The sequence below is a fragment of the Trichosurus vulpecula genome, chromosome 2 (genome assembly GCF_011100635.1).
Source record: "Trichosurus vulpecula isolate mTriVul1 chromosome 2, mTriVul1.pri, whole genome shotgun sequence".
NCBI lineage: Eukaryota > Metazoa > Chordata > Mammalia > Diprotodontia > Phalangeridae > Trichosurus > Trichosurus vulpecula.
In genome coordinates, this window is record NC_050574.1 from 335,034,082 (window position 1) to 335,054,078 (window position 19,997).

General features: G+C 37.1%; 1 protein-coding gene across 1 annotated transcript in view; it reads left to right on the forward strand.

Annotated features, from left to right (window-relative positions):
• The window catches only part of KPNA1 (karyopherin subunit alpha 1), a 96,333-nt gene that overhangs the window by 41,497 nt on the left and 34,839 nt on the right, over window positions 1–19,997 (forward strand). Inside the window, exon 3 of the mRNA XM_036747022.1 lies at window positions 4,587–4,694. Coding sequence (XP_036602917.1) covers window positions 4,587–4,694 — 108 coding nt within the window. The remainder of the gene's footprint in view (window positions 1–4,586; window positions 4,695–19,997) is intronic.

Genomic DNA, 19,997 nt, shown 5'->3' on the forward strand with positions numbered 1-19,997 from the left:
GGGACCAAGTTCTGAAGGGCTTTAAAAGTCAGATATGTTTTTATATTTATCCTGGAGGTAGCAGGAAGCTCCTGGAATTTATGGGATAGAGGATAACACGGGCAGAACTGTGCTTTAGAAAGATTACTTTGGTACCTGAGTAGAGGATGTAGGGAGAGATGTAAGGCGGGGAGACCAGCCAGAAATCTGTTGCAGGCTTGAGGTGATAAGTGCCCACACCAGAGTAGTGATTGTGCGAATAGAGAGAAGTGCATGTATCTGAGCAGTATTATGATGGTAGAAATGACGAGACTTGGCAACAGATGAATATGTGGAATTAGTGTGAAAAAAGGAGTCAAGGATGACATTGAAGGTGTCTGGTCAGGTCGTGGACTAATAGGATAGTGGTACTCCTTCAGCAGTAATAGGAAATGTAGAAGATGGGAAAGTTTCAGGAGAAAAGATAATGGATTCTGTTTTGGTGTGTTGAGTTTGATACCTATAGGATATCCATTTTGAGATGTCAAGGAGGCAATTGGTAATACAATCCTAGAGTCCAAGAGAGAGGGGGCGTGTGTGTGTGTGTGTGTGTGTGTAGATTTGGGAATCTAGCTATAGCAAGATGATAATGGGAACTGAAGTGATCATCAAATGTGATAGTATAGAGTGAAGAGAGAAGTGGACCAAGGACAGAGCCTTGGGGAATACGTGCCACTGTTAATGAGCATGACGAGGATGAAGGACAGCAAAAGAGACTAAAAAGAAACATTCAACCAGGTAAGAGGGAGAACCAGGAGAGAGCAGTGTCATGAAAATCTAAAGTGAAGAGAGTATCAAGAAGAAAGGGAGATCAACAATGCCTAAGACTGCAGAGAGGTTAAGGAGAATGAGTATCGAGAAACAGGCCATTAGTTTTGACAATTAAGAGATGGTTTGTAAGTGGAAACATCAAGTTCAGTTGAATGATGGACTCAGAAGCCAGGCTGAAGTGGAGGCCCCAGTTGTAAGGTGGCCTTCTTAAATACTTTAGCCTAGAAAAGGAGGAGTGATAGGATGATAACTAGCAGAGATGGATGGATCAAGTGAGGGTTTTTTGAAGATGGTGGAGACAGTCATGATTGTAGGCAGTAGGGAAGCAGACAGTATTAAAGGTTAATGAAAAAGTGGGAATGATGAGGGAGGGGAGGCAAACTGCTGGACCAGATGGGATAGATTGGGTTGACTTGTACACAAATGAAGAGTTTTCCTCGGTAAGGAAAAACATTGCTTTAACATTCTTTGCTCACTCTTCAATTATTGCTGCACACTCATTGACCAGTACTGTGCTGTCTTTGAAAATGAATTGTAGAGTTCTTAGGTGTCATGATTGTAGAATGCTCTTAGTGTCATTTCATGAAATCTTGTTCTAAACTTTCTTGACGTTTTGAACCATCATGCTATGTTTCAGTTGAACACTTTACCTAGTTTTCTTGGGATCACAGGATATCTTGCTGCTTTAAAAATAAGAAAACATAAGTAAATGTAGTATGTGTCGTTTAGAACTAATACTATACACCTATTATTTTAAAATCATTTTTTTTTTTGCTTTTTGAAGCTAATGAATATTAGCTACCTCTTAAATTTTCTTGTTCATCTCCCATCTACTATGTTCCAACACCATTGCTAGAATTATCTTTTTCAGGAAGAATAAATATAGTTGACATTTTTTAAATGTTAAAGTTGTCTTTTTACATCCACACTTGTTGCAGTTTGAAACAATTGCCATCTTACTGTCATAAATGAGTCACAAGACCAAATTGGTGCCTTATTTAATTACCTGTGGTAATTAAATATCACAAAGGTCATACTGCTGTTTCTATGATAGAATCAAGAAAGTGCCAGTGTTTTAAGGGGCAACCTGCTGATAACATTGTTACTGATGATAAAATCATGCTGTGCATATAATGGAAGTTGTGTATTATTTAATTTTTCATTAACCTACCCAGGATAATACATTAAGCCAAATAGTCTTAAAAATAAATAGTAGTCACCAAAAATAATCACCTTTATGGTCTGCCACTTCATTGAAGAATCTCAGCCACCAGAAAGTAGCCTTTCTGTCTCACGTAGAATGCCTATTCTTTGTTTAGATACTGAAATCTTAGTTTTTGAAGTGCCTATTTTGGGGAGATAGCTTTTGGTTTTTTTTTTCTTAATTTTTTTCAACTTCATTACCAAACATAGCTCTAGCCTACCCCCCATATTAAAAATGGACAAGGAAAAAATTGTTGTATATTTTTAAAAAGAAAATTAGAGAAAAACTAAAAGCAAAATTAAAACAACTCTGAGGTTCTACCTCTCACTCATCAGCTTAATCAAAAAAAAAAAAAGGAAAACGACATGAACTATAGGAAAATAGACAAATTAAACCACTGTTGATGGAGCTCTGAATTGGTACAGCTGTCCTGGAAAGCAATTTGGAATTATGACCAGAAAGTTAATAAATTATGCATATTCTTTGTCCTGGACACTACTATACCCCAGAGACCAACAAATGGTAAAAAAGATCTATATGTTCAAAAATATTTGTGACAGCTCTTTTTAGAGTAGCAAAAAACTAGAAGGTAAGGGAGTGCCCATCTTTTGGGGAATGACTGAATAAATTATGGGATATGAATATAATGGAATATTATTGTACTGTAAAAAATAAACAAATGGACTATTTCAGAGAATCCTTGAGAATATCTATATGAAATGATGCAGAGTAGAGTGAGCAAAAGGAGGAGAACAATTTACACAATTAACAACAATATGAAGAAAAATAACTTTGCAGGACTTGAGAGACCTTATTAATGCAATAACAAACTAAAATTCCAGAGGACTAATTAGATGAAGCATGCTACTTCTTGACAGAGAGGTGATAGACTCAATATGCAGAATGAGGCATGCATTTTTGATCATTGCTATTGTAGAAATATAGTTATCTTAACTAAGCACATTTGTTACCAAAAAAAAAAGTTCAGTAAAATTAACCAATATATCAACTGAGCCTTCAGGTATATGTTCTTTTTTCTTTTTTTGACCATTTTAAAAATTTTAATTTTCAGTTCCAAATTCTCTCCTTCCCTCTACACCCTCCCCACTCCATGAGAAAGCAAGACATACAATGCCCGTTTTATTTATTTGTATATTACACACACACACACACACACACACACACACACACACACACACACGAAGTCATGCAGAATTTATTTCCACATTAGCCATGTTGCAGGAGGGGGAAAAGCAAGAAAAATAAAGAGGAAGAAACCTGCTTCTATCTGTAAATCATTCCCCAGTCACTGGGCATGAACTTTTGTTTCCCAACTCTTTATTACTACAGATTGTGATGTTCATTTTGGTGTGTGTGCATACCACCCCCTTTTTGTCATTTATCTCCTTGGGGTGTATCTGTAGCAATGGAATCCTTAAGGTCAAAAGAATATAGTCATTTTAGTAACTTTTTAAAGCATAATATCAAATTGCTTTCCAGAATGGTTAGACTAATTCAGAGCTCCACCAAAAATCTATTAGAGTGCTTGTCTTTCTATATCTCTAACATAGACTGAATATTTCCATGATTTGTAATCTTTACCTTTTATGATTGGCTCTATCCTTGGCTAAGAATTCACACTCCAGTTCTAGCTTATAAAAGGTATCTGATTTAGTTCTCTTCTAATTTTTGTTTTTTACGGTATGGCCCTTAATCTTCTGGTTACATAGCTGCTTTGAGCATATATTGCTATATAGTCTAAGATGTTAGTCTAAATCTATTTTCTGCCAAAATGCTTTCTATTTTCAGTTTTCTCAACAACTCATGTCAAATAAGGAGTTCCTCTGGAAGGCTGTTTTAAAAAAAATGCTGATCTTATATTTAATAGTTTATTTTACATTATCTTCATTTCCAAATATGTTCCTTCCTATCCGTACTCAGACAGCCATTCCTAGTAACAGAAATTAAAAACTAAAGAGGAAAAAAAAAGTTTAGGAATACTAATCAATATTTATAGTATACACAGTATTGCATAATCCTAAGTCCCCTGCCTCTGTGAAGGGAATAAGGTAAATTTTCTCTTCCTGGGTTAAATTTGGTCACTACAATTAGTGTTCCTTTGTCTTTCCCTCTCCTTTACTTCCCTCCATTTTTTTTCTTCCTTTCTTTTTCCTTCCTTCCCTCCTTCTACTCTTCTTTCCTTCCTTTCCTTCTCTTCCTTTCTCTTTACATTGTTATACTCATTATGTATATTATTTCCCTAGTTTTCTTTCATTCACTGTCTTCCTATACTTCTCTGAAATCTTCAATTTTTTTGTTTTATAGTATAATTATTTTCTCTTACATTCTTAATTCATAATTTGTTTAAACATTCTCCAGGCATTGAGTGTTTACTTTGTTACCACGGAAAGTGCTGCTGTGGATAGCTTGGTGTGTATGAGAGCTTTCTGTCTACCTTTAACCTATAATCCTGGTATATGCTTGATAAATGCTAGTTGTTTAACTTCTTTGGAGTATATGTCTGTCTTTGGGTAAAAGTGTATCAACATTTTAGATACTTTTCTCAGCACATGGAATGCTGTTTCTTTTTCAGTTATTCAAGCGAAGAAATGTCGCCACAGCAGAAGAAGAAGCAGAAGAAGAAGTAATGTCAGATGGAGGCTTCCATGAGGCCCAAATCAATAACATGGAGATGGCATCAGTAAGTGAGATGTGAAAGGCAAACACTTTTAATTCTAAAAGTTGTGAGTGTTGGCTTTCTTTTAACTTAAGGAAACTTGTTATATAACTTAGAATAGTATTTTTTATGTAGATTATGTATGAATATCCCCTCTTCCCAGCCTCCCACCCTACCTCAAGGAAGCATATTCAATAGTGCCAGAATTAGAGTGTAGAAGACATGAGTTTGAAGACTCTCTTGGATGTGTAATAGCTGTGTAACCCTGGGCAAGTCACTTAACCTCTTTCAGTTTCAGTTTCTCATGTCCAGAGTTGAGATAGAAACAGTTCTTACTTAAGACTTGTGAAAATCAAATAGCGTAAGATATATGATAAAGTGCTTTGTAAACCTTAAAATGCTGCCATTATTATTGATTTCATTTAACCAGAGGTAATTTTAGCATAACGATGAAGCAGATTAAACAGGTGGAATTTTATACTATAATTATATTTTGGAAGTTTTATGTTTATCTCGTTTTAAGAAAAACTATACACCAAAAAAAACTGACTGTAATTTTCTCCAAATCAAATCATAGATTCTGATTCCTTATGTGAATAATTGAAATACGTTCCTGTGGTAAGGAAAAAATTACTCAAACATACTGAAGAACATTTAATATATATCATTCAAAATTAGTAAGAATAAGTAATTCAGTAAGACTCACTGAAATTCTAAGAAAAAATAATTTGCAACATGAAGTTTAATGTATGTTTTAAATGTATGCACTTAAAACTTGTTATGAGACCATAAAAAGATCTAGAACTTAATTATAATGGTCTACATTCTTATCCAAACTTTTCTGCATGTGTAGATAATGAGAGATGAGGAAAGGGAGATATTTTGCATGTAAGTATTTTATGATATATTCTTCTAGGTCTTTGGTAGCTTTCTCAAGCCTTTTCTTTTTGAATTAGTTATAGGAACCAGATACCTGCAGAAATTCTTTTAATTTCCTGCTTGATCTCTTCAAAGCCCAAAAAGGACTTATGTGTCATCCTTTGTCATCAGGATTATACTGAAAAAATATTGTCAGTATAGATCACTTTGGAGATTATAATGCATAATGAAAATGTGTTGAAATGAAGAAAAGATGTAATAATAAATTATTATACTTATGGTGTCTAGATAAAAGAGAAGTAGAGGAGTAGGACTTTGTTAAGGTACTCTGATTCTAGATGATCAGTCTGTATAGCTGAGATTGAACTATATCCCTGCAAGCTGGAGAAGGGCGATTTATTGGGTGCCCTAGTTTCATAAAAATATCACATAGGAAGATCATCTCATTTTGCACTAAACATTTCTTTACCAAGCAAACTTTTGATCTATTATTTAATGTACTTAGTGCAATTTAATAGATAAAAGATGACATTATTAAATTGGTGAATTTTACAGCAGTTTATAAATGATAATTTTATATTTTATTAGTAAATTGGAATTCTGTTTTGCAAATTAGTAGAAAGAGCACCAGCCTAGGAGTTAGCATTCTAATCACCATTCTTTCGCTAATAAGTTGTATAACTGTAGACAAGTCACCTTTCTATAGACCTGCTTTCTTTGATGATAAATGAGAAGGTGGGATAAGGTGATTTCTGGTGTCCATTATATGATCCTTGTAAGTTAATACCATTTCATATAAGCAGCATGAGATAGTAGATAGTCAGTTTTAGAACCAGGAAGACATAGGTTCAAGTCTCGTCTTCGACACATAATGTCTGTTTCATCCTGAGCGAGTTACTTAACCTTTCAGTGCTCTAGGCATATCTGTAAGAGTATAAGTTATGGAGGAAGTGACAACCTATATTGGTCCAGGGTTTTTTCTCATATGGAAAATCTCTGTACAAATTAAATCACATATCCAGAATCTTTCCCATTTTATCTATGTAATTTCCTTAGGGCCTTGTCACCTTAATAAGCCATTGGTTAACAGATAAAACCGATTTTCTGAACCCAGGAATTTGTAAATCAGACTTAGCCATGTCAAGTGCATGTGCAGTGACATACCATCTATGGTCTAGTTGGAAGCATTTAAGTAAGGAAGGAAACATTTAAGCTCTACCTTCATAGATTGGTAATTGTGGAAAGAAGATCATCTAGGAACATTTCCTTTTTTTAAAAAAAATTACCTAGGGAATTACAAGGAAGAATTAAAAATAACTCATTACATTTAAGCATGTGAGGACCTCATACTAGAAAGGAGAAAAAACTAGGTGAAAAATCTTACCTAGTATAGTGCTTTTTTTAAAGCTGCACCTAATCTGATTTCTCTTATCCTTTGAAAGCTAACCTCTCTTAAAGATAAGTAGCAGCATTTTCAGGTTTGCTGTCATTGAATATATTTGGTATAAAATAAGGTCTATCCTATAGAGGCTAGTATTTCTTCTTAGGTACTATAATTGCAATTCTAGTAGCTTACACCAGGTAAACAAATCTTAGAGGAGTTTTTAGGTTCAGTGGATAGCCTTTCCTCAATTATAGATAAAAAGAGGCTAAAATAGTATAGCATACAATTTTAGATACCATTTATTCTTTTAGCACCTTGTATAATTGGACTTGGAGTGAGGCAGGCCTGAATTTGAATCTTACCTCAGACATTAGCTTTGTGACCCAGGCAAATAACTTAACCTCTCTCAGCCTCATTTTCTTCATCTATAAAATGGAGATACTAGAATAACTCACACGGTTGTTGTGAGGATCAAATGAGAGAATACATACAAAGTGCGTTGAAAACCTTGAAGTGTTTTTATAAACTTTAGTTAGTTTAAAGTAACAATATAAATTACTAAATGATGGTATCTAATATTTCTGAAGCAGTGTTTCTCAGATGTTAAAGAAAGATCCCTATTTAGAGAGATTTTTAAATAAAATGCCTAGGTACAGATTAGAACTTCCCTAATTCAACTTTCACCTGTTACTAGTCATGGCTTAACAATTGTTATCCTCACCAAGGCCAAGTAGTTTATTTCTCTTCTGCTTTTTAAGAGTCATAAAATCTAAATGTTAGAAGGGGCATCAGAGATCACCTACCTCAACCTGCCATCCATTGTAAGAATCTATTCCATACAATCTATAGTATTTCTGGTAGGTAATCATTCATCCTCTTTTAAAATAATTGCCATAATGGGAAACTTGATTAATGATTTCAATTCCATTTCTAGACACTGTTGTTGTTAGTTCTTCTTATAAGGATCCAGATTTTGCCCTGCTGTTACTTCTACATACTTGTCCTATCTGTGCCTTTTGGAGTATGAGAGAGAAATTAACTTCTCTTCTGAATTACACAGTCTTATATACTTGAAAACAGCTTAGTCTTTTGTCGTGTAACTGAATAGCCTCAGTTTCTTCAGTCATTTCTCAAATGAGCTGTTTTCAGACTATACACCATACTGATTCCTTTCTATGGAAACACTTTGATTTGTAATAGTCCTTCTTAAAATGTGGTGTCCAGATTTGGAATTTACCTTAGTATGATACATTTGAGGATTTCAGGAAACATAGATAAAGCCACACTAAGTTGATCCAGCTACAGGTTTTATTGATAGTATACAAACCACTGGTAGAACACTAATACAATGTGAACACAAGGCATATTTGCTTTCTTCCTCATGAACATCCCCAGGGTTCCTACTTTTGCATGCTTCTTGGAAATGAAACTTCTTATACATGCATGGAATCCTAGGCAAACAGTTCTGTCTATTCAACTCATAGGTTCTGGATGACTTAAAGATTTTAGAGGGCAGTACAGTTTTATCTTGATGTAAATAGTGTAATCCTGAGATACTATATCTTACACATTTTTTGTTTTTATTTTGAGGCATTTGGGGTTAAGTGATTTGCCCAGGGTCACACAGCTAGTAAATGTCTGAGGCTGGATTTGAACTTAAGTCCTCCTGACTCTAGAGCCAGTGCTCTATCCACTGTGCCACCTAGCTGCCCCATTTATAAATTGTTAGTCCAGTCTCTTATTTTGTAGATATTGAACTAAGGCACTGAGAGTTTGATTTGCGTTAACGGACAGATAGTATTGCAGATCTATTGTGACTTGCAGATTACAGTTTAACTGTTAAAGCAACTTCCTGATTAAGAGATGCCCTGAGAAAAACAAAGATGAAGTACTGAGCCTCAAATTGAGAGGGATTGTGGTAGAATGGAATGACTACTGTGACTTTTGGCAAATCATTTCTCTCCGGACCCAAGTTTCCTCATTTGTACAATGAGGTAGTTGGATTAGATAGGTTCTGAGGCTCCTTCTAGCTTCAAGTCCATGCACCTATGATCCTGTCACTATTGCAAAGTTTGACAAAATTCAAGTAACTTGTTCCACAGCTTTTTTATAGTCTGTTTGTCCAAGGGACTATCAAGCTAAAGAGTCTGAAGGGACAAGGGCCTTTAGTCACTCTTTCAAAATTCTAAAGTATTCATTCTAGAATATTGTTATAGCACAAAGGAAAAATTTATTTCTCTCAAGGCTCTAATGTTTCTTGGAGCTTCACATTCTGAAGAAGTTTGAAGACTTCATGTGATTTCATAAAACTATGAGTGTTTATTTGCCTGATTAGAGAAAAGATAAACTTGATTTGATGTTAACTCTCATTTCCTATACAGCCCTGAGGAAATATTGCCCCTAAAGGCATGGTTGCCTTCTCTCTGTTGTTTGGTCTCCAAAATTTTCCTCTAGACTGTGAATTTGCCTCTCCCTCTTCCATACAGAATATGGCCTTGTAGGGTTTTCTTACACCTATACTGATTTTATTTTTATGAGAAAGAATTTACCTTAGCAATCTGGCTTCTTTCTTCGCTTACAACTTACTTCTTTCCATTGCTTGGAATTTTATACCAACTTACTTGTTTCCAATTGCTTGCCATTAAGAAATAACAGCAGGAATGTAGAAGTCATGTGACCACCAAAATGGAGGACTAGCCATTTTCTCCAATCCTCACGACCTCTCACACAAATTATGTGCCAGACATAAAGCCATTTCATCTGTTTCCATGATCTAGAACACCAAGAACCTAAAGTAAAAACTTAATGAGCAACAGGGAAGGCCACTAATCCCTAAATCCTAATGTTGTTCAGTCAGTACTCCTTTTCTACCACTCACTCATTTCTGGCACTATGGTTGTACAAGCTCAGTGTGCTTGTAACAGATCAAAACTCTATACCTTTACCTCTGTCCATCCCTCTTCTCCCAGAGCGGTGGAGATTCAAATTCCAAATAGCAGAAACTTAGACTGGGCCAAAAAAACAAGGGACAGAGGAAAAGGGAGGGGGTAGGTCTTGTGTGTGTGTAACTTTGTGTGGCATTCCACTAAACTTGAGGAAAGGAGCCTGGCATTCAGCTGGTGCCAATTCTGTCCTTACAGAAACTACTTAGGGGGGCGGGGCCAAGATGGCAGAGCAAAAGCAGGGACTTGCTTGAGCTCGCCCCCAAACCTCTCCAAATACCTGTAAAAAATGACTCTAAACAACTTCTAGAGCTGAAGAACCCCAAAAAATGACAGAGTGGAACAGATTTCCAGCCTCAACCTGGAAGGTGAGCAGGAAAGGTCTGTTGCACAGGCTGGGAGAGGAGCGCAGTCCAGCATGGGCCATGCTGGCACAGGCGGGGACGGAGCAGGCCTCAGGACTGAATCACTGCTAGCTGGGGTGGTTTCCAGACTTCTCAACCCACAAATGCCAAAGGCAACTTAGAAGGTCAGTTGGACTGGTCTCTCTGGATCTGAGCGAGAGAGGAGTGCGGTCCAGCCCCGGGGCAGCAGAGGTGGAGGCGGCAGTGGCAGGAGCAGCAGCAGTGGAACTCTAAGCCCACAGATGGTGGGGAGATTGAGTGGCTGATCAGAAGGGAATTGCAGGGATCTCATTGCTGGTGCTGAAGCAGGAACTTTGCCCTGCTTGGATCTTGATTGCAGTCCTGGAGTGAGGAGGAATGCTGGTGTGGCAGAGCTTGTGGTGGTGGTGGAGAGGGAATCCTCCTCGCAGTTCCAAGGCAGAAAAGAGGACTTGTGGTCACTCACAGACCAGGAAAGGAGTAAACACCTCTCCTTTGATCGTACTACCTTGGAAGAACTGAAAATTTACAGGCCCCTAGAATTATCTCTGAAAACAGCTGCACAAGACTCTCAAAGTACAACCATCCACACTAGAAGCAGAGAACTACCTTAACAAAGAGTAAAAAAGTCAAGTGATTTGACTGGGAAAATGAGCAACTAGCATAAAAAACTCAGACTATAGAATCTTACTTTGGTGACAAAGAAGATCAAAACATACAACCAGAAAAAGATAACAAAATCACAGCTCCTATATACAGAGTCTCCAAGAAAAATATGAATTGGTCATAGGCTGTGGAAGAGCTCAGAAAGGGAGTTTGGAAATCAGGTAAGAGAAGTAAAGGAAAAATTGGGAAGAGAAATGAGAGTGGTGCAAGAATATCATGAAAAATGAGTCAACAGCTTGCTGAAGGAGATCTAAAAATATACTGAAGAAAATAACACCTTAAAAAATAGACTAACCCAAATGGCAAAAGAGGTCCAAAAAGCCAATGAGAAGAATTCCTTAAAAAGCAGAATTGGCCAAATGGAAAAGGTGGTCCAAAAGCTCACTGAAGTAATTCCTTAAAAATTAAAATGGAGCAAATGGAAGCTAATGACTTTATGAGAAATCAAGAAATTATAAAACAAAACCAAGAGTGAAAAAATAGAAGACAATGTGAAATATCTCGTTGGAAAAACCATAGTCCTGGAAAATAGATCCAGCAGAGATAATTTAAAAATTATTGGACTACCTGAAAGCCATGATCAAGAAAAAAAAGAGCCTAGACATCATCTTTCAAGAAATTATCAAGGAAAACTGCCCTGATATTCTAGAACCAGAGGGGAAAAGAGAAATTGAAAGAATCCACCAATCACTTCCTGAAAGAGATCCCAAAAGAAAAACTCCTAGGAATATTGTAGCCAAGTTCCAGAGTTCCTAGGTCAAGGAGAAAATATTGCAAGCAACTGGAAAGAAACAATTCAAGTGTTGCGGAAACACAATCAGGCTAACACAAGATTTAGCAGCTTCTACATTAAGGGACCAGAGGGCTTAGAATATGATATTCTGGAGGTTAGAGGAGCTAGGATTAAAACCAAGAATCAGCTACCCAGCAAAGCAGAGTATATTCCTTCAGGGGAAAAAATGGATCTTCAATTAAATAGAGGACTTTCAAGCATTGTTGATGAGAAGACCAGAGCTGAATAGAAAATTTGACTTTCAAATACAAGACTTAAGAGAAGCATGAAAAAGTAAACAGGAAAGAAATCATAAGGGACTTAACTAAAGTTGAACTGTTTACATTCCTACATGGAAACATAATATTTGTAACTCATGAGACCTTTCTCAGTATTAGGGTAGTTGAGAGGGAATATAGACAGAGGGCAGAGGGTGAGTTGAATATGAAGGGATGATATCTAAAAAATAAAATTAAGGGTGAGAGAGGAATATACTGGGAGAAGGAAAAAGGGAGAGGTAGAATGGGGTAAATTATCTGACATAAAAGAGTCAAGAAAAAGCTTTTAAAGTGGAGGAGAAGATGGGGAGGTGAGAGGGAATGAGTGTACCTTACTCTCATTGGATTTGGCTTAAGGAGGGAATAGCATACACACTCAATTGGGTATGGAAATCTATCTTACCCTATAGGAAAGTAAGGTGGGAAGGGGATAATAGAGGGGGAGATGATAGAAGGGAGGGCAAATTGGGAGAGAGGTTGTCAGAAGCAAACACTTAGGGTCAGGGTCAAAGGAGAGAATAGAATAAATGGGGGTGGGATAGGATGGGGAAATATAGTCTTTCATAACATGATTCTTATGGAAGTGTTTTGCATAACTACACATGTATAACTTCTCAATGAGGATGGCTAGAGAGGGAAGAAAAGAGAGAATGTGGAACTCAGAGTTAAAAACGAATGTTAAGAATTATCTTTACATGCAACTGGGAGATCAGATATACAGGCAGTGGGGTATAGAAATCTGTCTTACCCTGCAAGAAAGTAGGGGAGAAGCGAATAAGGGGGGACGATAGAATGGAGGCCAGACTGGGAGAAGGTGTAATCAGAATGCATGGCATCTTGGGGTGGGGGAGGGGAGAGATGCAGTGAAAATTTGGAGCTCAAAATCTTTTGGAAATAAATGTTGAAAACTAAAAGTAAATTAAAAGGAAAAAAAAAAACGAAATTACTTGGGGCTGAGACCAAGGCTAGTGAACCATGAAATGCCCAGTGTGGAAAGAGCAGAGGCATGTTGGCATCTAGACTGACAATGAAACTTCCATCAAAGGGGAAGGAATAAGAAAGTGAGCAAGAGGGGAAAATGAAGAATAAAAGAGTAGCTACCAAAGATCTCAGGAGAAAGTACATTCAGGGACTTTTAAAATAGCCAGATAAACCAACAGGGAAGATGTTAATAGCAGAAGGAAATGTGACTTGTGGATAACGTAAAAGAGTTCAAACATCTATGAATAAATATGGCAAAATAAAGGAGGATGAATCAGCACGGCATAAGGCAGAGGAACCTGCGGATTCTAAAGAGTACAGAGCTATCAGAGACTGTTTTTGAATGTTTTTAAAAAGAAATAAGAATTGTGAAAGCAGAATTTATGGCCTACACAGCAGAATAGAAAAACTTGAGTCTGCTGTGACAGGTATTACCCCCAAAAAATAACCAAAAAGGAGGATAACTAATTGGGAATGCACATACACAAAAGTGAGAAAATCTGGAGGAAGAGAGACAAAAATCAGTATCATTAAAAGAAAGCTTGATCTCCATACAAGCAAAACATATTGACCTTGAAGTCTGAATACTTAGAGACAACGTAAGTATTATAGGTCTTCCAGAAGAACATGACAAGTCAAAAAATTCTGAATTAACATAATGCAAGAAATAATATTAGAAAACTTCTCAGAACCTCTGAATATGGAAAATGAAAGTGGCAATCCCCCCCCCCCCAAAAAAAAACCCCTAACCTTTAAGCTCCCAGCACACTTAATGATTTTAGCCTAATGATTCGGTTGAGAAAATAACCAATTCTGAAATTGACTAAAAGAGAAAGACCTTAAAATATAAAGGAATGGGAATTTGATTGCAAGACTATTTTGCATCCACTGGAAAATGCATTAGGAAGTGAAGTAATATGTTCCAAAGAGCAGTGGCGCTCAAGATGCAGCCTAGGGTGACCTAACCAGCAAATCTGAGCCTAACCATGAATGAAAATAAGATGGCCGTTGTATCAAAAAAAGAATTTAAAACATTCCTAGAAAGAAAACCAAACCTAAAGAGATTATTTGCTTCTTAAGCAACCCAGATGCTAGAAATGACAGAAGGGTAAACAAATATAGCAACAAAGACAACAATAACAAAATAATAACAGACCATTAAGAGATTTCTTTCCAAACATACACAAGTAGACAAGGACTAAAGAAAAGTTCAGATAAAAATGATGGTGGGGAAGCAGATTTCCATGAAAGAAACATCATGGACTGAATCTTACAATAACCTGCCTACAAGTGAATCAATGTTTTTTTGTGAGATTAACGTTGAGAATGGGAGGATGAATGGAAAGGAAGAGAAAGGAGATGAGAATATGTGATGTTCCCAAATCAAGTCAAAGTCAGATTAATGAAATTAATGTGTCTTAGGAAGGAGAGAGCCTACAGGAGAATGGATTGGGATACCAAGGAAGTGTTTGAAAAGAGAGAAAACAAAGGAGAAAAATATTTTTTAGTGGTGGGAAGGCACTTCCCTGGTGAATGCTTATATGGGAGGAGATAGGCTATAAAGGAAGATTGAGACTTTACAGTGAAATTGATATCCTGGGATCTGATGCTTTAGTGACGGTCTGGAGGAATTTGTGAGAGAGAGACAGAGACAGACAGATGTGTGCAAGCCTGGCAAGGAGGAAGACAAGGTGATAATATAAACTCTTTAGAAAAGAGAACCCAAAATCATTACCTCAAAAGTTTTTATTCCATGAGGAAGACAGAAAATGTTGTTCAGTTGTTTCAGTCATGTCCGACTCTTTGTGACCCCATTTGGGGTTTTCTTGGCAAAGATACTAGAGTACTTTGCCATTTCCTTCTCCAGCCCATTTTACAGATGAGGACCACTGAGACAAGCAAAGTTAAGTCACTTGCCCAGCGTCACCCTGCTAGTAAGTGTCTGAGGCCAGATTTGAACTCAAGAAGATGAGTCTTCCTGACTCCAGACCTGGCACTTCATCCACAACACCACCTATCTATCCAATAGAGAGAATAAAGGAGGACTAAATAAGTCTAGAGATCATCAAGCAAAGAATAAATCTAGAATAGATAGGAAAGACAAATAATAAAAAGAATAAGTGAAAGCTTTAGAAAAAGGTATAATGAAATTTTAAAACTAATGAACAAAACGGTGAAGGGGAGGAGAAGGGGGATTCTTCACAACTACTTAACTGAGAGAAAAAAAGAGGAAAATAAAAAAAACTAAATAAAAGCAAGCAAGAAAAAGGAACTTGAAAAAGGCTAATAAGCAGGAGGCAGGGGCTTGGGGGGACTCCCAAGGTGAGGGGGAGAAAGCCAGTGGGAACAGGGCTACCTTTAACTGTGGATTAAGCTAAGATAACCAAAGAGGCTGTGTTTGTGGCAGAAGACAGGGGAATAAATTCTAATTGGCGGGGGGAGGGAGGATATTAGAGACATGGTGAAAAATATAAATCCATAATTTTAGATGTGAATGGATTAAATGTCCCAATAGAATGAAGAGTGACAGATTGGCTAAGAAAGTGAAACCCTACAAATATGTTGTTTACAAGAAGTACATTTTTAAAACCAAGTCAGAAAATAAAAATGAGGGGCCAGAAAAAAATTATATATCAAGAGAATCCCCCAAAAGCAGGAATTTCAGCCAGTACTAATCTGAAAAAGCAAAAACACAAAAGGATAGAAAAGGAAACTGTATTATGCCGAAAGGAAGCATAGACAGCACACCAGTATCAGTATTAAACTTAGAAGCTCCAAATGCCTTTCCCTTTAAATTCATAAAGGAAACAAAGTGAGCTACAAGGAGTTATAGACAGTAGCAAAATAGTGACAGGAGGCTTCAATGTTCCTCTCTCAATTTTGGATAAGTCTAACAGAAAGATAAAAGGGAAATTTTCAGACTGAACAAATTACTGTAGAAACCATTTACATTTTTACAATAATAATATAAATGAGCAACATCATTTCATAAAAACAGCATGAAACAAGCAATAGAAAGAAAGTCATGTTTGTAATAAACTTGGTCAGGGATCCAGGCAAGCCAGATCACCTTGAGACCTTTCAGGGAGGAAAGTGGAAAAGTTACAAAGTGGGACAAGATCTATCAATATAACAAATTACCTTACTTATCATTGACATTGGAACCACTACATTTGGAGTCTTAACATATCCATCTTTATTTTACTATTTGAGAAATCTAAAATGACACCTAAAAAAAGATAAAATAGTTGGACCATATGTACAAGGGGGAGGCCTATTCTTGTGGTCATATAATTTAAAGGATTTTGAGGAATTGATTCTCAAGATATTTTGAAGAGGGAGATATAGTACGAGACAATTGGAATAATCATGGATATTATTATTACCAAAAACAAGATCGGCAATGACCACTGACCCATATTTGTTTCCCATCTCATCAAAATCTTTTTTAGAATAATTGGTATGTGTAGGAAAAACGTTCTTAATTGTGGTATGAGAAGGGAACAGATAGTCTTTTGTAAACTATTTTTGACAGCAGATGTCTGTTATGTAATTGTTATGTAATTGATTGCAAATTCTTCAGGTGAAAAGACAACTGTCCTAGGTATAAATTCTTTCAGTATTCTCTCAGTACATAAGGCCATCCAGTTGGGAGTCTAGACATAGTTTTCTAGGTTTCCCTTTCTATGCAGAACATACTGTAAGGGTCCTGTTACCAGAGGTGATCCACTTGGAGATCTAGGCACATTTCCTCTGCTCCTTTTTCCGGAGGACATCAGATAAATATCCACTAATGGATGCCTGCTACTTCTATGCGACTCCTACTGGAATTAAGCTTACTTAGAACATGTAGGCTCAGTTAAATCAAGTAAGCCCAAAACAAGGGCCTTGGAAAAGCTCTCAAGAGTGGGATTAAGCACTAAGGTTTGATTACTTGGGGTTTCAGGATGTCAGGAAAACTGCCCTAAGACCTTGCAATATATAAGGTTCTCACAGTAATACAAACAAGCAATCTAAGTCTGTTTAAACAGAAAAAGAAAATACGAGTATTTCTCAACAAAGCACCAGAATTTTAGTGATGCAGGGCCATATTTTCAATATTGTTTACAAGATCAATAGTTAATAAAGTGCTTAAACATTTAAGAAAGCAACAAATGGTAAAGTCTACAAAAATCATCTCAAAGGAACCTGACTTGTAAGGAAAACAAACACCAGAAGAACTATACAATTACAGCCTGAAATGGGAAGGGAGGGATTGACAGTTTTTCTCTAGTGGATCCCAAAAGCCAGGGCATGCAAAAATTTAAGTCCTGGGTGAAGAATTTCTCCCGAGGGGGTCCTTGCAAATAAGTACATCAAAAGGGCAAAATTTCATCCTAGTTAAGACCCTATAAGTACTTATTATTACTCTCTGACCTCTTTCTTCCATAGTATTGCTGACTGCTAAGAGTTCTAGAATACTTCTGGTACTCCTGAGGGGCTGAGGGTATCTTTCCCTAATATTTTTGGTTCAAGCCTCCATTTTTGGTGTGTTTTCCTCTCCATGTTGGCTGTTAGTGATTAATGCTTTGTTACATTTAATCAGTTAACATAAATTAGCTTTTACTAGGAGGTATTTTAATTTACAAAGATAGCAAGATCAGGAGTATACACATTTTCACCCCATACCTGGGGGGAGTACACTGTCCACTGTACATTCTTTGTTTCCCTGGAAGAGTGGTCTCCAACTTAATTTCTACATAGCATTTGCCCACCAGGTTCAGTTCCAAATATGACATATCATGAGTCCAGCATATCAGTTATCACTGGGCTTGATCATTAAAATTATTCCTTGCAGCCTCAATGATGGAATCATGTTTTGATAAACCCAGCATGAACTCTCCCTCTGGACCTCCTGGTGGCTTTGGCCCCTGACATTTTGAAGCTCATGAGAATCAATCATAGCCATCTCTAACTTCTGAATAGAAAGTGGCAAAAAGCAAGAGGCCCATATTCCTGGTCATATGTTGGCTTCAAATGGGAAGCACCCAAAACCTGCCCCTTCATAGCATTATGTTTCACCAGAGTACCAGCCAGGAAGGGCTCAAACCAAAGATACTTAGAGTTCTAGGTAACCTTTTGAATACATCCATATTATGGCTATGCAACCAGTCAGAAAGCCTCCTCTTTATTGTGTGCCAGAACCAGTTACCAAATGTCTTTGAATAAATACTCTAGGACTTTCTAAGGTCATGTCTATATGGAAGCAGGCTCTTTAGCCTCTACCATGTGGAGGATTAAATCAGCCAAACGTGTTGATGCCTGCTCATTATTCTTCCATTTTCTATTTAATATTTCATCCCCTCCACCAATTACATGTAAAAGCAGTTTTTAACATTGTTTTTTTTTTTGTAATTTTGAGTTCCAAATTCTCTCCCTTCCTCTTTTTCCCTACTCCCTCATTGAGAAAGCAGGCAATTTGATGTAAGTTATAAATGTACAGTTGTGCATATGTCCATGTTCGTCATGTTGTGAAAGAAAACAGACCAAAAAACCCAGGAAAAATAAAGTAAAAGAAGAAGTATGCTTTGATCTGCATTCAGACTCCATCAGTTCTTTCTTTGGAAGTAGGTAGTATTTTTCATCCCAAGTCCTTCAGAATTGTCTTAGATTATTATATCGCTGACATTTCTTTTTTTTTTTTTAATTTATTTGTTTAACATATTTAGTTTTCAGCATTGATTTTCACAACAGTTTGAATTACAAATTTTCTTCCCATTTCTACCCTCCCCCCCACTCCAAGATGCCCTGTTCCCCAGTCAGCACCCCGCTCTGTCACCCCACTCCCCTCCATCCCCTTTTCCCTTCCTTTCTTGTAGGGCAAGATAAATTTCTACACCCTGTTGCCTGTGTATCTTATTTTCTAGTTGCATGCAAAAACTTTTTTTTTTGTTTTTGAACATCTGTTTTTAAAACTTTGAGTTCCAAATTCTCTCCGCTCTTCCCTTCCCACCCACCCTCCCTAAGAAGTCAAGCAATTCAACATAGGCCACATGTGTATCATTATGTATAATCCTTCCACAATACTCATGTTGTGAAAGACTAACTATATTTTGCTCCTTCTCAATCCATCGCCCTTTATTGAATTTTCTCCCTTGACCCTGTCCGCTTTTGAAAGTATTTGTTTTTGACCACCTCCACCCCCATCAGCCCTCCCCTCCATCATCCCCCCCTTTTTTTTATCTTCTTCCCTCTTCTTTCCTGTGGGGTAAGATTCCCAGTTGGGTATGTATGGTATTGCCTCCTTAGGCCAAATCTGATGAGAGCAAGGTTCACTCATTCCCCCCTCACCCGCCCTCTCCCCTCCTCCCACAGAACTGCTTCCTCTTGCCACCTTTATGCGAGATAATCCATCCCATTCTATCTCTCCTTATCTCCCTCTCTCAGTATGTTCCTCTCTCATCCCTTAATTTGATTTTATTTCTTTTAGATATCTTCCCTTCATCTTCAACTCACCCTGTGTCCGCTCTCTCTCTCTCTCTCTCTCTCCCCCCCTCCCTCCCTCTCTCCCTCTCTCTCTATACATATACACATATATATATATACACACATAGATATATACATACATACACATTCACCCATATATATATACATAAACATATATGTATGCATATTCCCTTCAGCTACCCTAATACTGAGGTCTCATGAATCATACTTGTCATCTTTCCATGTAGGAATGTCAACAAAACAGTTCACCTTTAGTAAGTCCCTTGCAATTTCTTTTTCTTGTTCTTTTTCTTGATTACCTTTTCATGCTTCTCTTGATTCTTGTGTTTGAAAGTCAAATTTTCTATTCAGTTCTGGTCTTTTCACTGAGAAAGTTTGAAAGTCCTCTATTTTATTGGAAGTTCATATTTTGCCTTGGAGCATGATACTCAGTTTTGCTGGGTAGGTGATTCTAGGTTTTAATCCTAGGTCCATTGACCTCCGGAATATCGTATTCCAAGCCCTTCGATCTCTTAATGTAGAGGCTGCCAGGTCTTGGGTTATTCTGATTGTGTTT